General features: G+C 49.0%; 1 protein-coding gene across 1 annotated transcript; it reads right to left on the bottom strand.

Moving 5' to 3' along the window:
* Positions 1-3,116: 3,116 nt before the first annotated feature.
* IL2RB (interleukin 2 receptor subunit beta) lies at positions 3,117-16,168 on the bottom strand. Its single transcript, XM_075155921.1, has 10 exons — positions 15,883-16,168; positions 14,523-14,620; positions 14,087-14,213; positions 12,469-12,574; positions 11,187-11,295; positions 10,032-10,180; positions 9,444-9,615; positions 7,523-7,619; positions 5,601-5,685; positions 3,117-4,240 (listed from the first exon to the last, which is right to left on the bottom strand). Exons 2-10 carry the CDS (start codon positions 14,602-14,604, stop codon positions 3,413-3,415), a joined length of 1,755 nt encoding a protein of 584 aa, XP_075012022.1. The 5' UTR covers positions 14,605-14,620; positions 15,883-16,168; the 3' UTR covers positions 3,117-3,412.
* Positions 16,169-17,940: the final 1,772 nt, after the last annotated feature.

Here is a 17,940-nt window from a genome sequence, read left to right as displayed (position 1 = left end):
CTCCAGTCTACAAATCAGCTCATGGATGGGAATCAGATATTGCCGCCAGTGCACCATTGTGGTAGCGATCGGCACCTGTTCTTCTTTGACCCTCAGCAACCCCACAACAGAAGGGTCCTCCGAGAGACCAGGCAAGGTGCACAGCTGTTTAATTTCCTTCGTCTCCAGGGCAGCTATACCAAAAGCCCACAGGTATACTTTTGGATCCTTGAAATACCCTCTCCTGAGGTAGTCTATGCCAAGGACGCATGGAGCCTCTGGGCCGGTCACAATGGGGTGCTTCTGCCACTCATTCCCGGTTAGGCTCACTTTGGCCTCCAATACAGTTAACTCTTGGGATCCCCCTGTCACCCCAGAAATACAAATGGGTTCTGCCCCTTTATAGCTTGATGGCATCAGGGTACACTGTGCACCGGTTTCTACGAGAGCCTTACATTCCTGTGGGTCTGATGTGCCAGGCCATCGAATCCACACAGTCCAGTAAACCCAGTTGTCCCTTTCCTCCACCTAGCTGGAGGCAGGGCGCCTCTAGTCCTGGTCATCGTATTCACTACCCACTTCTTGTAAGTATGAATCAGAAGTCCCTTTATTAAGGTCGGAAGTAGAATCAGCCCTTCTACTCTGTCTGGAAAACTGCTCGCTGGAGACTGGAGTAGCAGTTTTCCTGGAAGGACCACCTTTTGTGGTTGTTTTTGCTTGCAACTCACGTACCCGTGCCTCTAGAGTCGAGGTAGATTTTCCATCCCACTTCCTCATGTCTTCTCCGTGGTCATGCAGGTAAAACCACAGGATGCTCCAGGGCGTGTAATCGCAATATCTCCTCTCTTGAGCAGAGGGACGTTTACTCCTAACGGCTGAGACACTGGTCCATGCAGGTGGGGAGCAGGACATATCCTCTTTGAATTGCTGGACCTCCTGAGACAGTTTCTCCACAGCAGAGACACAGGCCCGTAGGGAGGAAGAGAGACTTTCTTCGTACTGCGGGAGTTGGCCAGCCAATTCACCCACCGTTTGTTCCTCTCCATCTTTCCAGGTCATGATTGCCAGTGAGTTTGTGTGTGATGCTGGTGCACTCCGTACAAACTTCCGCCACATGGGTCGGGTACATTTGACTTCATCTGGGTCTTTGGGTAACTGCTCGTTGTTCAGGTCATCATAAATCACTTCCAGCACGGCTAATTCCCTCTGGTACTGGATACCTCTCTCCATGGTGGTCCACTTGCCTGGGTGACATATGACGTCTTCCTTAAAGGGATACTTTTCCTTCACGCCTGACGGGAAGTCGCCTCCAGAGGCTGAGGACTTGTGCCCCTTGGCCAATGGCTTTGTCAATGCCCCCTTGCCTAGAAAGGGATCCCAGCTCCTTGGCTTCCCTACACCCTAATTCCAGGCTACTGGCCCCATTATCCCACCATCGGAGCAGCCAGATGACAATGTGCGCGCCTGGACGACGACTGAAGTCTTTTCGCATATCTCGCAGCTCACCCAGGGACAGGGATCGGGCAGTTACCATCTCATTTACGGGTTCTGCCTCTTCCTCGTCCTGTTCTCATGATGGCCCTGGTTCATCTTCATCCCTTACTAAACGAGCTGATTTCCTTGCGTATTTTCTTTTTTGTATAGGGGCGACTGATACCGGCATGGGTTGGTTCCCTGTCGCAGGGGGCGGAATAGCTGCTGTGCTTGCCGTGGTGGGGGGGTAGCCACAGAGCCCGTTGTTTTGTCATCAGATGCAGAGACCTTTTCTTCCCCTTGGGGGTTCTGAGTGGTGTTAAACAGGGCTCGGTAAGCATGGGCCAGGCCCCAGCACATTGCAGTGATTTGTGTCTCCCTAGAATGTCCAGGGTGACAGCATACTTTTCCCAAATATTCTACTAATTATTCAGGATTCTGCACTTGTTCAGGGGTGAAGTTCCAAAACACTGGGGGTGCCCACCGTCCTAGGCATTTGCCCATGCTATTCAGCCTTGGGGCAGATCTCTGGATGGCATTCTTAAATTGCTTATTAACCTTGGATAAAACTGAAACAATATTCCCAAGGAATACTAATAGATGCATCTTAACAACCCAGGGATGTTCAAGGTACTGACAAGTTATCTTAACAAGGAGACGACATCGTAGAGGAAGGTATGAGGGTGCCATTCTCTATTTCCTCCATAAAAAATCTCTCAGAGGGAAAGGTATAATTGCTAATGGTCTCCATGAGGTGGTACCCGAAATACAGTACAGCTTCATTACAAATCCCAAATCCCAAATAACCCCCAATGCCAGCATTTTAATAACAAATCTCCCAGGCAAAACATCATTAATCACTGCAGAGCACAGCAGACTACAAAACCCAACTCCAATCTTTAACAGGTACAGTAAAAACAAGACGGTGGTGCAGATCAGATAAATTAATATCGAGAACAGATGAATCAATATTGTGACCAGCAACTGTTAACAGATATAAATTCCTTAATATGCTCTAGTTAATCTGTTGTTATCTCAACTCTTCGTGCCCCACATTGGGTGCCAAAAAGGACTGTTGTGGTTTAACCCTAGCCAGCAGCTAAACCCCACGTAGCCGCTCACTCACCCCCCTGCTCCGGTGGGATGGGGGAGAGAATCGGGAGGGCACAAGTAGGAAAACTCGCGGGTTGAGATAAAAACACTTTAATAATTGAAATAAAATGAAGTAGAACAGTAATAATAACAATAACAACAACAATAACAACAGAATATACAAAGCAGGTGATGCACAATGCAACCGCTCACCATAGGGACATGGTTTAGTGGGCATGGTGGTGTTGAGTTGATGGTTGGACTTGATGATCTTAGAGATCTTTTCCAACCTCAACGATTCTATGATTCTATGCTCACCAACTGCTGACTGCGTGTCACGAACGGGGGGTGAGCCGCCCCACGCCCCTGGTTTTTATACTGAGCATGATGTCACATGGTATAGAATACCCCATTGGCCAGCTGGGTCAACCACCCCAGCTATGCTCCACCCCCACACAGCTTCTTCTGCACGTGGCAGGGCATGGGAGGCCGAAAAGAGAAATAAAAAGTCCCCGGTGCAAGCACCACCCAGCAACAACCAAAGCATCAATGGGCCATCAACGCTCCTCATACCAAACCCAAAACACAGCACACCCCCCAAGCTACTGGGAAGAAAGTTAACTCTGTCCCAGCCGGAACCAGGACATACCCATACATCGGTATGGGTGGACAATTTACACCTTGTCCACCCTATCCCTTTTCTGGTTTTGCAGGCCTCTAGAGTAACTATGTTCTCCAGCCTCATTATAGAAGAGTCCCAATGGTTTTGGTGCTGAAGTCATGTTCATGTCCTGAATAGAAAAACTGTCCATCTAACCTTTCCGGCAGAGGAGGCCTTTCCCACCTATGGGTTTCCTCCAGGCAGATCCTAGACAGAGCAATGGCTATACTGGCTTTGGAGGTCCCTCAGAGAAAGATAAGCACCAGTGTTTGGGACCTGGCTGGAGAAGGCTGTTCTGCATGGATCCTCATCCTGGGTTTGCCTTAGAGTTGGAGGCTGAGAGGAAGAAGAGGTAGCATGTGCTGCTGGTGTACAGGGGTCAATTGGAGGGCCTGCCTTCCCACTCCCCTCTGTCACATCGATAGTATCGCTGTCATGCAGGTCTGGTGGGTCAGGAAAGTCAGTGTCCAGCTGGCACAGGGCCTCAGCAGGTTGCAAAGCTGCTTTGTCCATCACCTTCTCATCCTGTTTCAGAACTGGTGTTGGTGAGGTGCCTTCACTTGACCGGAGAGCCCCAGAAATAGCCATGGCCTGTTGGGCTTCACCTTCTGTTTCTTCCATGAAGGAGCTGTTCTGGAAGCCCCGGGTCACCTTGATACAGTGAAGGAAGTTGTGGGACAACACGGGCATGTCCTCTGCCAGTGTGCAGAGGTCTGGGGAGGGGAGAGCATGGTAAGACTCGCCATCCTCGCTACCACTGCCCTCCTGGGTGAAAGGCTCATAGGTGAAGTAGACTTGACAGGCCTCGATCTCAAAGGAGTTGGGAAGGTGGAAGAAAAAGTAGCCTTGGTTGGTGAAGCAGCTGGATACAGAGTGCCCACTGGTTTCTGAGGGAGGATCAGGAGTCAGGGTTCCCTTGGAAAGTAGAAACTGGGATTCCTGGTCATTCTTCTGCATCACCTCGAGCATGGAGATCTCTGGGGTTGTTCTGTTCACACAGTAGGAAGATGTGGAGAATGGGGAGGAGAGCCATTTCTGATGGGGAAGAAACACAGGAGAGAGACTGTTACACCCGAAGTATAACACTCAGTGAGGAACCAGAGGTTTCTTCTCCTGAGCGGCCACAGCAATCAAGTGGCCTTTTCTCTGTCAGAGCAAGAGTTGCTGGAGGTGGTGAGGAGGGAAATTCACATTCATGATGTCTCATCTGCAGGATTTTCAGAGAGAATATATCTTTCTGTCACTTTGAAATCAAGAGCAGATCTTGCAAGCCTATGTTTTGAGATTTCTGGAGCGGGGAGCAGAGGATGGAGGATTAAAGTGAAAGGAAGAAAAAAACCTACAAGACCATAAGACGAAGTGAAGGAGGAAACCTGAAAAGCAGTACTGGGATGCGTCTCATGCAATCTATTCCTAGGTGCTGAAGCAATTTCTGATACATCTACATGGCCCTATGCAGACTTCTTGTCTAAAGTGCTCTTCCAGGCCCCTTGTACCTAGATTTCCACGCTCACCATGAGTGACATCCTGCAGTGCATCGTTATCCTTAAAAATAAACTGGTTTTGATAACATCCAACTTCATTGCCAATTTTTCTAGTTCTTTCTGCACTGAGAAAGTGTTTTCAGTGCCTGCTGCACACCCCCACCCCCCTACTCCACACTCTTCCCCTGTAGTTTAAGCTTTCTAAGGCTTTTTGCACTCAGGCTTTTCCAAAGCTTTGCTGTCTTCTGGACTCTCTGCAGTTTGTTTCCACCCTTCTTAAAGTGAGATGCCCCTTGGGATCACCTCCCACGTCTTGCATCTGACTCTCCCTTTAATACTGCACAGAATGGTAATTGTCTCCTTGCAGCTGCCCATACTCACGGAGAGATTAGGGGAAAGGAGAAAGTGGGTGTGCAGAAAGAAGGGAAAGAGACAAGAAGAATGCAGAAAACAGCTAAGTGCCATCCAGCATGATGGCAATTCACATTAGGAGCAGAGGAAAGGCCCACAGCCAGGAGGAGGGAATCACAGCAAGAAATCTGGGAAAGAGCTGGGCAGCCTAGGGCAGGCAGGGAGGGACTGAAGTGGGGTGCAAGGGGATCTGAAAGACCTCCCTCCCGCAGGTCCCTTGTTTTCTCTCAGGCTCCCCATTAGGGGAGCAGGGTGCTGAGGTTTGCATGGTTTGCCGTTTCTCGGTTCTGTAATTAGAGATGCCTCAGCCGAGTGTCAGGTTTTAGAAGGTCAGAAAATAAAACTCGAGGGGAGAACCCAGCAGCTGGTGCTACAGGCACGTGTTGTGTGTGCACATGTAGATCCGACAACTGCGTGTCTGTCCTAGGCATGTGCAGCTGGACCCTCCTTTCCCTCATTTCTCCCTCATAACCCAGTTGGCTCCATCCCCAGTCCCGTACCTGAATGTCACCTCCGTGAACAGAAACGAGTGGGGGAAAGAACTTCTCGGGGTCTGGGATGTGAATCTTCAGGATCTTCTTAAACCTTGAGAAAAGAAAAAGAGAAGGAGGAATGAAGCAAGGCCTGAACCTGACCGATCCGGCACTGTGGTGGGGGTAGGAGAGAGCATCACAGCTCATGGGTACTACCCTGGCACAGGGGAGAGGTAAAGTAAGAACAAGCCTGAGGGCTTGCCTTGTTCTTGAGTGGCCTGAAACGCAGTAGCTGAGGGATGAGAGATATGGAGATGAGGCAGTTAAACCTGGCATTGGAAAATACACTCCTCTCAGCCTTTTCTCTGGGGAAGCACAACCAACCAACAGTTCACTGGTTTCTTCCCTGCCTTGGCTGGTCACCTTAACCTCTCCTCTTGCCCCCCTCCCCTCCTGCCTTGGTGACAAGCTAGGAAGGTCTCCCTTGTTTCCAAGGTCCAGCTGCTGTGAGTTGCCCCCTTTTTGCTTTGCTGTCACAACAATGACTCAGAGGACCACATGGCCTGAACGGGACCATCGCTGGCAAAGCTATGCCACAACTGCCCATCCTGTTAGCAGAACACTGCATGGTATAGCTAGGACACACTGGCCATGCAAGCCGTCTGAGCACGCCTTGTGTCCGCACAGTGGCCTCTACTTTACTGGAACCAGTGTGTTGTCAACCTAAAGCAGCATGAAGTGATGTAATCTGCTCCTCAGTCCCTCAGAGATGTCGGCTGGTCCTGTCAGCTCTTTGCTGAAGCTTTGCTGTGGGATGCTCTGAGGAAAGACCCTCCTGACCTCTGGAGGCAATCAGTGTACTCTCTGAAGCATCAGAATGTGCTAGTTCTTGCATATAAACTACCTCACATCACTGCAGATGCTATTTTTATTCACGCATGTCTAATCCTTCCTTGGATCTTACCTCAGCATTATCCTCTATCCAATTCCCCCAGGTTAATTATACTCTGTGGAGAAAGAAGGCCTTTTTATCACTCTCTGTGCCATATAGCTAACACTCCCTCACCTTTGTGTTATGACTCAAGGTAAAACACAGTGATCAGTGACTTTTTCAGTAGCCATCTTCCTTCAATATGCTTCTTCTTCTTTCCTTACAGAGACACCATCCCAGCCTCTGCTGCCTCGTCTGTGAGAACATTTCTCCCTGCTCCCTGCCATGAACATCAGCACCCTGCTTCTCTGTCCCTGTCCCAAGATGAGAAAACGTGAGGCCATTTCTAACCTCGCCATGTTGACAGGTACTCTCCGTGTTATTGCAGGGGGTAACCTTGTGAGACACTTTCAGTCCTGAATAAAAGCAGTGTCTGGGTAGAAATGCTGGCAAAGAGACCTTTAAAGCATCATGTAGATGTTTACCAGCATGTGATGAGACACTTCAGGGCTGCACAGACCAGGGAGAGGAAGAATTGTACTCCTCACTCGGGAGTTTTGGCTACAGACCAGATGTCACTATGTCCTGTCTGAGCTCTTGCTGGAGTGTTTAAGTAAGTAAGAAGGTAGTGGTACCTAAGCTTGCTTAGTCCTCTCTACTAGAGAGTGCTCAACCCACTGACCTGCTTTTTAAGAGGTGATTTTGATGCATCCCTGCCAGGGAAGAGCACTCTAACCCATGGGCAACTGAAGTGCTGAGGCAGCTGTTTTTAATTCAGCCAGGGCACGGCACCAGGTCACAGGAGCGTGGCACAATACAATGACGGTGGTGAAATCACATTATCTTGGGTGATGATATATCTCCTCAGCCAAATGTCAGCCTCAAAAGATTGGGCTATAAACCATATTTTTAAGTCACTCCCTATCCTGAGTAATGCCAACTGAAAAATAACCCTGGTTTTGAGAAGACACACAAGATACGGGAGAGGAACAGAGAGGAAAACTTGATTCTCATTTACCATTTCAGAGTCCGTAAGTTAATAAGGAAGGCAGTCCCAATGATCACGAAGATGCAAGTGCTCACTATAAGAGCCGGCAAGACTGTCCGAGATGTTTCTGCAAGGTGAGAGAGAATGAGGAAGTTGCTGTGAAAATTTAGCCATGATTCTGGAGGTAGGAGCTGTATCCCTTGCATGGCTGTTCAGGCTGATCAAAGTGGGCCTTTATTATAATTTTGTATAATATAATATATAATATTATATTAAATTATAATATACAGGTCAGATAAATGAGTTCTGCTGTGTTGTGTAGGATGCCCTTGAGCTGAGATGGGTTTCAGAGTCTGTTTGGCATGGCTTAATAGGTAATTTGTGCTGAAGAGCTTGAACTCCCTGTTCATAACAGCACCACAGCTGGGGGTTGCCAAAGATGAAGTGACATAGTCTACTGGTTGAAGCATCCATCAACCTGTCTGTTTGGTTGCAAAGGAAAGCAGAGAGTCCTAAAATCAACGTAAGTGGGATTGGGCACTTGAAACACCATTATCAGTCAGTGGGGGAGATAGAGTCATAGGATTCATGGGTCTTTGAGAAGGCAGCAGGACCAAGGATGGAGAAGGTTAGAGGTCAAAGTACTGGCTTCTTTCTTTGGAGAGGTTAGGAAACCTTTAGGAGGCTAAGAAGGTTACAGCTTTCCACCACATGATGATTTTGGTACTTGGGTTGTAGGGTTAGGAGAAAGAGACTGAGTTCCCACATTGCCAGTGCTGCCAGCACTCCTCAGGCTTGTCTGGCATTATCTCAAACTTTTCTTAATTTGTCTCTTTCACACACATCTCCCCAGTGCACTTTTGCTTGGTCTTGCTATTCTGGTGCCTGTCTCCTCTGCCTGCCATCCCCATCTCCCTCTATCCCTAGTAGCCCTTGGTCTGGGTCTGCAGAGCTCTTCTGTAGTAGTTGTGAGAGAGCAGAGAAAAATAAAATAAGGAAGGAGACATTTTTAGGACATTCTTTCTTTGCCTGTCCTTGAGATGCTACTCAGATTACTTTGTCTCCTCTGCCTCTGGTACCCTGGTTATCTTTGGGTCTTGGTTGCTATGACAACTGGTTGCGGCTGTATCCTATTCATTGACATCACACGCTGTCAAAATTTGATCGCCACAGCAACACAGTGCCCTTTCTAAACATAGCTCCTCTGTTTATACCAGCATCAGGCACAACAGGGAGGGGCTAAGCAGGGGCAGAGTGGGGGCGACATGAGAAGGAATAACCTCTATCTGCTTATTTTTTGGAAAAGAAATTACAGAGACCACAGCCAATGACTCACTTGCTCAGGGCACTATCTTTCAAGGCTGGAGGTGTCCTCTGTGCTGTGGTTCATGGTAATGACTGATGCAAGTCTCGGCAGACCTTTTTGGAAGGGACTTACATGCATGCAAGTCTCTTTCGTTCTCCGTGAGACTTCGCTTCCTAGGCTCAGGTCTCCGTTGGTTCAAGAGCTGAGTGCTCTCTTTCACTGCATTTCACTGATCAATAGCTCCAATGAACTGGGCCATTTTAGAAAGCTGGATTTATGTTCCTAGGTCACAGGAGCACCTGGGAAAATGCCAGTCCTGGCCACTGCTTCTGCAGGTCCGACATCTGGCCTTACTGCTCTAGGGAAGCACTCCCTGATTTACATCTTGTGGATTTTACCTGGCTTCTGGAAGTCAGAGGGGATCTTTTGGGGTCAGGGGGTCTTTGCCCTTAAGCCTTGTTGAGCCAGCCTGACCTAACAGATTCGGAGAGACAGATCGTTTCTGACCTTTCTATTGCTCTTTGATTAACACAATCCTCCCTATTCATCTTCGTCCAGCTTCTCAGCCGGCTTGGCCCTTCTACTTTGTTTTCCCTGAGTCCCCTTTTCCCCCTCCAAGCCAGACTGCCCGACTCTGATCCTTACGGTCAGCATGTGTCCTCCACAGTATTGTCTCGCTCCAGTCACTCCACACGCCTTTGTAGGTACTTGAGGCACTCGGCCTTGCACGGACAGCTGCCTCGTATTTGAAGTCGGGGGAGAGGCTTTCAAACACCACCCACATCTGGTCCTGCACAATGGTGAAGTTCCTGGCCTCCTGGGAGTAAGGCAAAATTAGAGCATCATCAACACCCTGGCTTACCGCCTCACATACCCATCTCTTCCAAGGCCCTCACAGAGTACCTCAGAGCCCTACACCTTGTGCACTGCTCGTTCACCCTGGAGGAAAAGCTTTCTTCACTTTGTTTTTTTTATCCCTTTCGGGTCTGTCCTGGAGCTATCTGGATTTCTTTGTGACAGCACTAAGTAAAATAGGATTCCCGTCTGCCTCCATGTCATCACCAAACACTGGCAGCAGGTGACACAGGTAAGAGGGTGGGAGGTGTCATCTGCTCTCCAGCTTCACCAAAACTGGTTTTGTCCTGAGGGGAGGCCCAGGAGCAAGTCCTGGGTGACGTAAAGAAGACCAGAATTCGTATGGTGACAGGTCCCAGTGCCCCACTCCGTACTCACCTCCCAGGACTGACTCGTAGTTCGGTACCGCACTTGGTATTCTCGCTCCCCATCCAAATAATGAGAGGAAATATTCAGGCTCCACGTTAAGTTGTAGGTGTTTTCAGTTTTGCTAACCAGCTGAAGATTTCCCGGAGGCCTCAGCTTTACTGGAAAGAGAGAAGGAGCAGGGCTGATACCTCCACACTGTCTGCCCATAGCAGGACTCCACCACAAACCCCATCGCAGCAGGGTTGGTGTCTTGGCTGTGCTCACAGACTCCAGCCAGCCACGGCCACGTGAGATCGTTAGTGAGTTCCCCATCTCTGTTCCTCCTTCTTCTCCACCGTCACTGTTGTCTCTGGACTACGTTAAAGGCAGCTCCTCCTGTGAGCCTGTGAGAGTGGCCCCTGCAGTCAGTGCAATCAGTCCCACACGGCCATGCCTCCTGAGCACGGCCATCACCCTCCTTGTAGGGGTGATCCACAAGGCAATTGTATGGACAGGAATGGAGCATGGTTGGGGTGACAGCTGCTTCCCAGCTGCTCTTTCAGAGAGCTACAGCCACAGAGAATGGAGTTACACAGACTGTCTGGGCTGATCCTTCCCAACCCCTGACTCCAGCCATGCCTTCCTACGCCTCACCTTGCAGCAGCTCTATTGGACCTCTCCTTGAGCCAGGTACACTCACACATCCAACAAAAAAATGATCCAACCAGATGTTTTTCTGCTGGATTAGTGAGTTGAATCCTTTCCACAAAGACTGATGCATGCCAAAGCTGGCTTAAAGGAGAGTGGAAGCACGTATCTGGTAAGAGGGGCAGGGGAAAAGCAGCAAGACTTTCCCTCCTTCTCGCAGCATGCGTTTTTCAGGAGGTCAGCTGAGCTGTCATTGCCTGTTTGAAGCCAGAACTCGTGCAAAGCACTCTCATTCAACAGTGTCCCAGATACAGGACAGGACAGGAAGTGGCTGGCATGACATTGCACGTGAGAGGTGCGAGTGGCAGGAGTCAACGTGGTTCATCTGTGCTAGTTGTAGTAGGGGACAAGGAAAAGAGGCAAGTCTAAAATCAGTTATGGGTGTTGCATAGGGGTGGATAGGGAAGAGAAATTAAGAGAAATTAGCTATCATTTCACGGGGAAGCTTCAGAGACTGCAAGACAGATGAGAACTCACTATTTGCAAGTGGTCTAAAATCTTCTATTCGCACAGGTATAGATCTATTCTCTCCAATCTGGCAATGGACAGACATGGTTAGACGGTCTGCAGTAGTGAAACATTGAGTCTGCAAGGAAAATTTACCATTAGTGACACCGAAGCCTCATCGATAAGCATTCATATTTCTAAGCATTGTCTATGTATAAGAGGTTTAGGAATACTTGACAATAAATATGCATGATATTTGTGGCTGAAAAGCATAGCCTCAGTGGTCAGTGAGGAACCAAAGATTTGTACTTGATGTAGTTGGATTTTTTTTGTTCATTGGTGAGAAGGGCACAAAATATTGTGATATGCTAGTTTGCTAGGATTGCTGTATGTGCTGAGTAAGCAGGAAAAATGTTACTTTCTATGACATTTATTGAGGAGAAATATTTTTACTAAAACATTTTGTGTTCATTGGTAAGATTGAGACGACATTAGTATTAAATATTACCCTTGAAATGCAATGATAGTAAAGGGCCACATACACCATACATTATTAAATAAGCTATAGGGAAATCAGCTTGATTGGAAAGAAAAGATTTTGGAGCTGTTTACCAACCCTGCAATTTGTCTTTGCACGTGATGTGCAAATGTAAGAAAGCTTGTCTGTCGTTAGAACTGGTTGTGACTTTATTGAGAAGGAGGATTAGCTCATATTTGCTCATATTAGCTCATATTAGCTCATACAGTAATTCTGGATATGACTGAAGGAAGTACATAATGAGTCTAAAAAAGACAGATTTAAATAAAGAATAATAGCTAGAGGATTTGCATCACCATTAGCTCCAGTGATGTGTTGCTGTTGCATCTTGCATTTGACACATCTAACCAGGCTTCACAGTAGTTAATGATCTGAAAAATGGTACTGACTTCTTCAAGGAAAATGAGGTCATAGAGGTGACCTCAGAGCTGGTGGTGATGTCCATCCCTCCTCAGAGGAAGGGATTAGGGCCAAACCCAGGTAATTGAGACATGGGACACTGCATGTGATCTGTCTGTCCTGCACCTCTTCTGCATGTGTCAGGACAGCATGGCCCAGCTCACAATGAAGCCAATCCTCTCGGCAGGGGAACTCACAAGGGCAATGCATTATCAACAGCAGACAACTTCAAGCCCAGCCCCAGAACTGGAGTCAGGGATTAGGTTGGGGCTTTTTATACTGCTCCTGGGCGTCACACTCTTTATACACACAAAATCCACATACAAATCCTTTCCATCTTATCACTAGCCAGGACATCGCAGATGAATTACTCACATTACTGTTTTTGCTGAAGGTCTTGATGCACCTCCTCAGTCCCGTCGTGTGTTCTGCCTTGGATAATTCACAGTGCTCCTTGAATTTTTCAGGTAAGGGAAATAACCTGGGTTTTAAGCAGGAGAACTCCAGTGAGCTGGGGAGGCTGTTTTGTATTTAGTCAAATTTTACCTAACACTAAAGGCTTTTCAAAGCATTTTTGCATCCTACCGTATTTGCTGAACAGGTTATGGCAAGGATGTAATCCCACTTTCTCTCCCTACTACATCAACTCAGACAAATTTTATGTGCTGGCACATGGAGAGTCAATGCATCCCAATTATTTCAAGCCAAAGATAACATTAGGTTTCCAGTTTCCAAGCCTTCACAAAACCTTCTCTTCTTCCTGTTGATATCAGAGGGCATGCAGAGCCCAAACACACATGCTTGCCCACACCTGCGCCAACGTGGCCTTGGAAGACAGGTGCCTCTAGGGTTTACAGGTCTCCTTCAAGCCACTGACAGTGCTGTAGGGTCTCAGATACCGAGTGAGATGTATCTTCTGAACCAGGTCACATCCCAGTCAGCCAGGACTGTACGTCACACTTGGCAGCGCTACACCTTGACCTCTCTTCTGCTCTGACAGGCGCGGCTGGAGAGCCTAAGCTGAGCTATAGCACAGGGGGTGACAGGGTGGGAGAGCATCTCTATGGGGCTGCAGCTGAGGGGGTATCAGACTGAGCTGTCTGCTCCAGATCAGGTCAAGCCTGGGACTTGCTGATGCTGGGAGAGGTGGTGTCCTAAAGCCCTGGTCAAGCAATGGCACAGTTCCAAATCCAGCCCAAATTCCAGCCCCAGACTCTGTGATTCACACCCACGGAGCAACATAAATGTTTTGGCTTTCTAGGTCCATGTATCAGGCCCCAGAATATATTTGCCCATCTCACCTCGTTGGAGATGTCTCTATGACAGTCACGAGCAACGCACCCACTGTCAGAATCACATTGAGCCTCTCCTTATGACAGGCACCCAAGGAAACCCTGGGGTAGGCTGGTAAGTCTCTTGGCTGAAGATGTCATACTGGGAGACCACAGAGACTCAGCCAGCCCCCACTGCGGTACTGGTCACACACATGTGGGAGAGGAAAACATCATGAACTGAGAGACATGAAAGGCCAGGGAAGATAAGGGGAACAATATTTTCCTTCATTTATTGTTACTTAGGGTGCAACATCCCCGCTCATCCTGGCAACGGGCAACTGGCCTCTGTATAACTTTAATTCCACCCTCCTCCACCCCATCTCTACACATCCTCCTTTTTAATTGAAAATGCCTTTCAGTCCAGAGGGTGGCTACCAAGGAAGAGGGATTTTTTTGGAAATGAAGCACAGACAGAGATATGGAGCTGGAAGATGGGCTGCGCTAGGCAGTTTAGGACCGTCAGATGGCAAACACTAAGCAGTAGCCAGCATCTCAGCCCACATGGGGTTAGAAAAAGAGCTCAAGACAAAGCCCTCGGCTCTGTGACTCCACTACACCTGGCCTGGGGAGGGGGACCCTACATTTTTGTTAAGTGGTAAACTTTCCAGGACACTTTTAATTCAAAGCCTTGGCTTTCCTCAGCCTCTCCAGTCACCCACCTGTCACAAAAAGCTAACTTTGATAAAATCTCCAGCTGGCATGGTGCTTCATCCAGGTCCCTGCCTGGGTTCCAGTCACAGAAGAGAGCCGCCCGCGAGTCATACCAACAAGTTAGGCTGGAGGTGCCTACCAGCAAAGAAGAGATGGACAGCAAAGTGGCTGAATTAGAAATGATGTTTGGCATTAACCATCACCCCCACCAATTCTGCCCCATCCCAAACTACAGACTGACTCCTCTGCTGGATAACTGTCTCCAAGTAAGAAAGGCAAAGCCACTCACTTCTCTATATCCTTGGAGGTTGATGTGCTCATAAGGTTGCAACCTTCTCTGGCTGTATGTTACAGCACGAGATTGCACAGCAATGCACACACTCCTCTGGCTGACCCCCCTCCCTGTTCGCCCAGCCGGCATGGGAGAAGGGAATCACTTCTTACCTTGTGTCGAGTCTGATGCCAGCAAGAGAGGCGTGAGGCTGAGCAGCCAGAGGTGACACAGAAGCAGCAAAGAGGGCTTCATCTGTACTGGTGACACACTGAAAGAGAGAAGACGCCCCCCCAACATAGCTCAGCAATGCAAATTAGGAAGATGTCATCTCACAGGAGGCATCCACTGTCCTAGGGCAGAGCCAGCGCCAATATTCCAGGCTCAGAAACTCATACCCCTTCCACTCCAGAGTCTGTGCTTTTCCCTCAGCACCTCATTGTTTTCCTGCCTTTGGTGCTTTGCTCAGCACTGAAACTGTTCGCAGTGCAGCACAGATAGGCTGTTTGCAGGAGTAATGCCTTCTGGAAATGTTGTGTGAGTGCACAGCAGTCCGCGTGTGTTGTTTCAGGCTGCTTGCTGACTCAGGTAGAGAGTGCTGCCTTGGTTGCACGCGGCTTGTGCTTTGAAGAGCTTCTTTTTTTGGTAAGCCTTAGGGCTGAAATAGCTAGGTGCTTGCTGAGTAAGAGGGGTCTCTGGCTGCAACTGACAAAAGTTAGTTGCAGATCTCATGGCTTAGAAGGTAGATTTTGAATGGCTTTTTTGGGACAGGGAGGGAAATCAGGGAGAAGGAATTTAGCAGGCTCTGGAAAGTCAAGGCTTTACCATATGACAAAATATTACGCACAAACCACGCACCATCCTCACCAGGTAGACCCTGCACTGCCTTGAAGGAGCCATGCTTTTAGGTGTAGCGGAAAATTTGGGCTTTGCAATTAGGAAACTCTGCAGCACCCCTCATCCACCTGTGGCACCCACTGAGACTCCTTGTCTTACAAAGCCTGTACAGTCATGCTCCATATTAGACAGACTGGGCTTACAGGCTTCTCATCCAAGCCTCCCCCTATCCCCATCCACCTGGGCACCCACTCGAGGTCTGCCTCTGCCCACAGGAGAAGGGACCACCCTCACCTCTCAGCAAGCCTGGAGCCCCGGCAGAGCTGCGCAAAACAAGAGAGAGTCCTGCTGGGCCCTGCTGGGACTGCCAGGGGAGTGGGAAGAGGGGGTTTATAAAGGGCTGGCATGAGGCATAATATCGATTCCCGTTGTGATAAAAGATTAGGTTCAGAGGAAGAAAACCATGACGACAATGCATTAACAGTCAAAGGGGAGAGAAAGAGAGAGAAAGAAAGCAGGCAGCACAGTTGTGAGATGTGGGGTATGATTTGAGAGGACTGTGGAGAGACAGAGAGATAAATATGTGCTCAGCCCTCCCCAACGGCGAGATTCAGTTTGTCAGACCGAAACTCCTTCCAAGACGCTTTTCAGATCAGCCACCCCCGTGTGGGAGAGAGCTGGCATCACCCCCTTTACCTTCCAGCTCCAGGCACCCAGCAGTCGAGATGAAGGGAGTCCCCGGGGACCGGATCGCGAGGTTGGATGGAAGCAGGTGCTGGTCATCAAACAGTGAGGGGAACAGGGAGGGGGAAAAGGGAGAGGGATGGAGAGAGATATCCTAGTTCAATGCATGTCCAGCCATCAGCCATCAGCTGCTGGAGTGAGAGAGGTGCAGTTCTGCTACGGAGCCATTCCTCTTACGTGTGTGTAGTCTCTCTCTGCCTTCTCCCTCTCACCTTTGCACAGGAAGCTGCCGCTTGCTTGCCTTGTCAGACTGAGACGAGGCCCCGAAGTATCGAAAAGGCTAGCGAGGCCGAGAATAAAAAGCCCCAAACCACGTCCTACTTCCTGCTGGTAAAGCAATAGGTGCAGAAACAAGGGTGGAGGGATCAGGTGTTAGCTTGCAGGGCTCAGATATACTGGGACCAGTTTGTAACTATTGCTGGAAAGCAAAAGAGAGAGAGAGAAGGACCTGTCCTCTTGGGACACCAGCAAGAGACCCATAGCTTCCTCTTTCAGACACCCAGACAGACCACTCATATTGCTCTCAGGATCTGCACACGTGCACAGATCACTTTGAAACTAGGGAGAGGAGTCAATCTGCAGTAGAAATACCATGGACCACTTCGTGAAAAATAACTCGAGTCATTGACCTAAGCAACACCAGAACGAAACCAGCCTCCCCACCAGTGCCCCAGTTTCAGAAGATCCATCCTAGGTCAGAGCAGGAGTGGAACGAGGGCAGTGTTGAGTGTAAGCAAGCTTGAGGCACAAATGTCACGTTTGCAGATGGTGTGACACCACAGGAACACCCATCCTGCGGCCTCCCTACCCAGCCAAGCACCCTACTCGCTCCACAGAAGGAAGAATCACACCCTCCAACTTGAGCTTTGCAGCCAGTCCAGAGAGGCAACACCAACCCGCATGAGCTGCAGTGCCTGTTTGGCACAGCTTGTCCATTCAAACAGGCCAGAAGAGATGCAAAAAAATATGTCCACCTTCTTCCAAAGCTTAACATGCCCTCATCTTCACAGATAGATAACCCCTCACAGGCCTTGCCAGGAATGTTTAGTTTTAGAAGATCCTTTTGCCACAGGCAGGTGTCTTCTCCAGCACACATTGCCCTCACCTCCCAAGCCAAGAGAGATGCACAAATGCAAATCCACAGCCCAACGCTTGCCCGGTTCACAGATAAGCATGCACATGCATACATGTCCCCACACACCTCTCTTTTTCCATACACAAATATAATTCTCTGAAGTGCAGCACATCACGTTTCCTGTCTGGTCTGGGCTGCACGAAGACGGCCGCTGGTGTGGGGCCAGAAGATGACAATCTCCTTTTATACACACAGTGGTCACTACGCTCTGTGCTCCTCACCTTTCTCTCCTAGAGCTCAAGGCCCAAGCTCAGGTCCAGCAAGCTTGTTTTGCTGACCAGAAGTTGCCAGAGGCTAATCTCAAGGCTCCAGGCAGTTCCTTTTTGAGGACTCTGTAAACCTGGAGGATGGGGCCTCCTTTAACAACAAAGGGATCTTGGTTTCAGGTAGTGGAAAAAGGGTGTGGGAGGAGGATGAGTTTTTAGTCACAGGCAGCCCAGCCCAGAGACTGGATCTCAGAAGTTATTAGACCTCAAAATGAAATAGTGTTGGAGCAAAACAGTGATTTGAAGGCATGGGCGGAGCCATTTCGAAGGAGTTTGCAATAGTGGATCCTCATGGCCATTTCTGAGAGAGCATTGCAGTTAATCCAGAATCAAGCACTCACTTAGCCAGCGTTCTGGAGTGCAACACCTCTTTCCCCATCAGGCACGACATGGACCAAGAGTCTGAGAGATGTCATTTGGATGCTTTTGCTGAAGACTCCTGTTATGGCCACCCTTTGTGAGGGCAACTGGGGAATCTGACCAGTCAGCCTCTGTTGAAGAGCAGGGCAGAGGATGGGCTGTGTGCTCTCCTGCTCTGGTAATCACTGACTGTGATAGTTGCACCTTGGAGGCTCCCACCAGGGTGGAGCTGTAATGGCATGTATCATC

The sequence above is a fragment of the Calonectris borealis genome, chromosome 1 (assembly GCF_964195595.1).
Source record: "Calonectris borealis chromosome 1, bCalBor7.hap1.2, whole genome shotgun sequence".
Classification (NCBI taxonomy): Eukaryota; Metazoa; Chordata; class Aves; order Procellariiformes; family Procellariidae; genus Calonectris; species Calonectris borealis.
This window is presented reverse-complemented; position numbering and strand designations above follow the sequence as displayed.

What these genes read in the sequence shown, in the direction of transcription:
- IL2RB (XM_075155921.1), bottom strand. Translation starts at nt 14,604, where the DNA reads ATGAAGCCCTCTTTGCTGCTTCTGTGTCACCTCTGGCTGCTCAGCCTC. An exon ending in AAGTTAGCTTTTTGTGACAG is followed by an intron (nt 12,575 to 14,086) that starts GTGGGTGACTGG and finishes CTTAAAACCCAG; the next exon opens with GTTATTTCCCTTACCTGAAA. An exon ending in AACTTACGGACTCTGAAATG is followed by an intron (nt 5,686 to 7,522) that starts GTAAATGAGAAT and finishes TCTTTTCTCAAG; the next exon opens with GTTTAAGAAGATCCTGAAGA.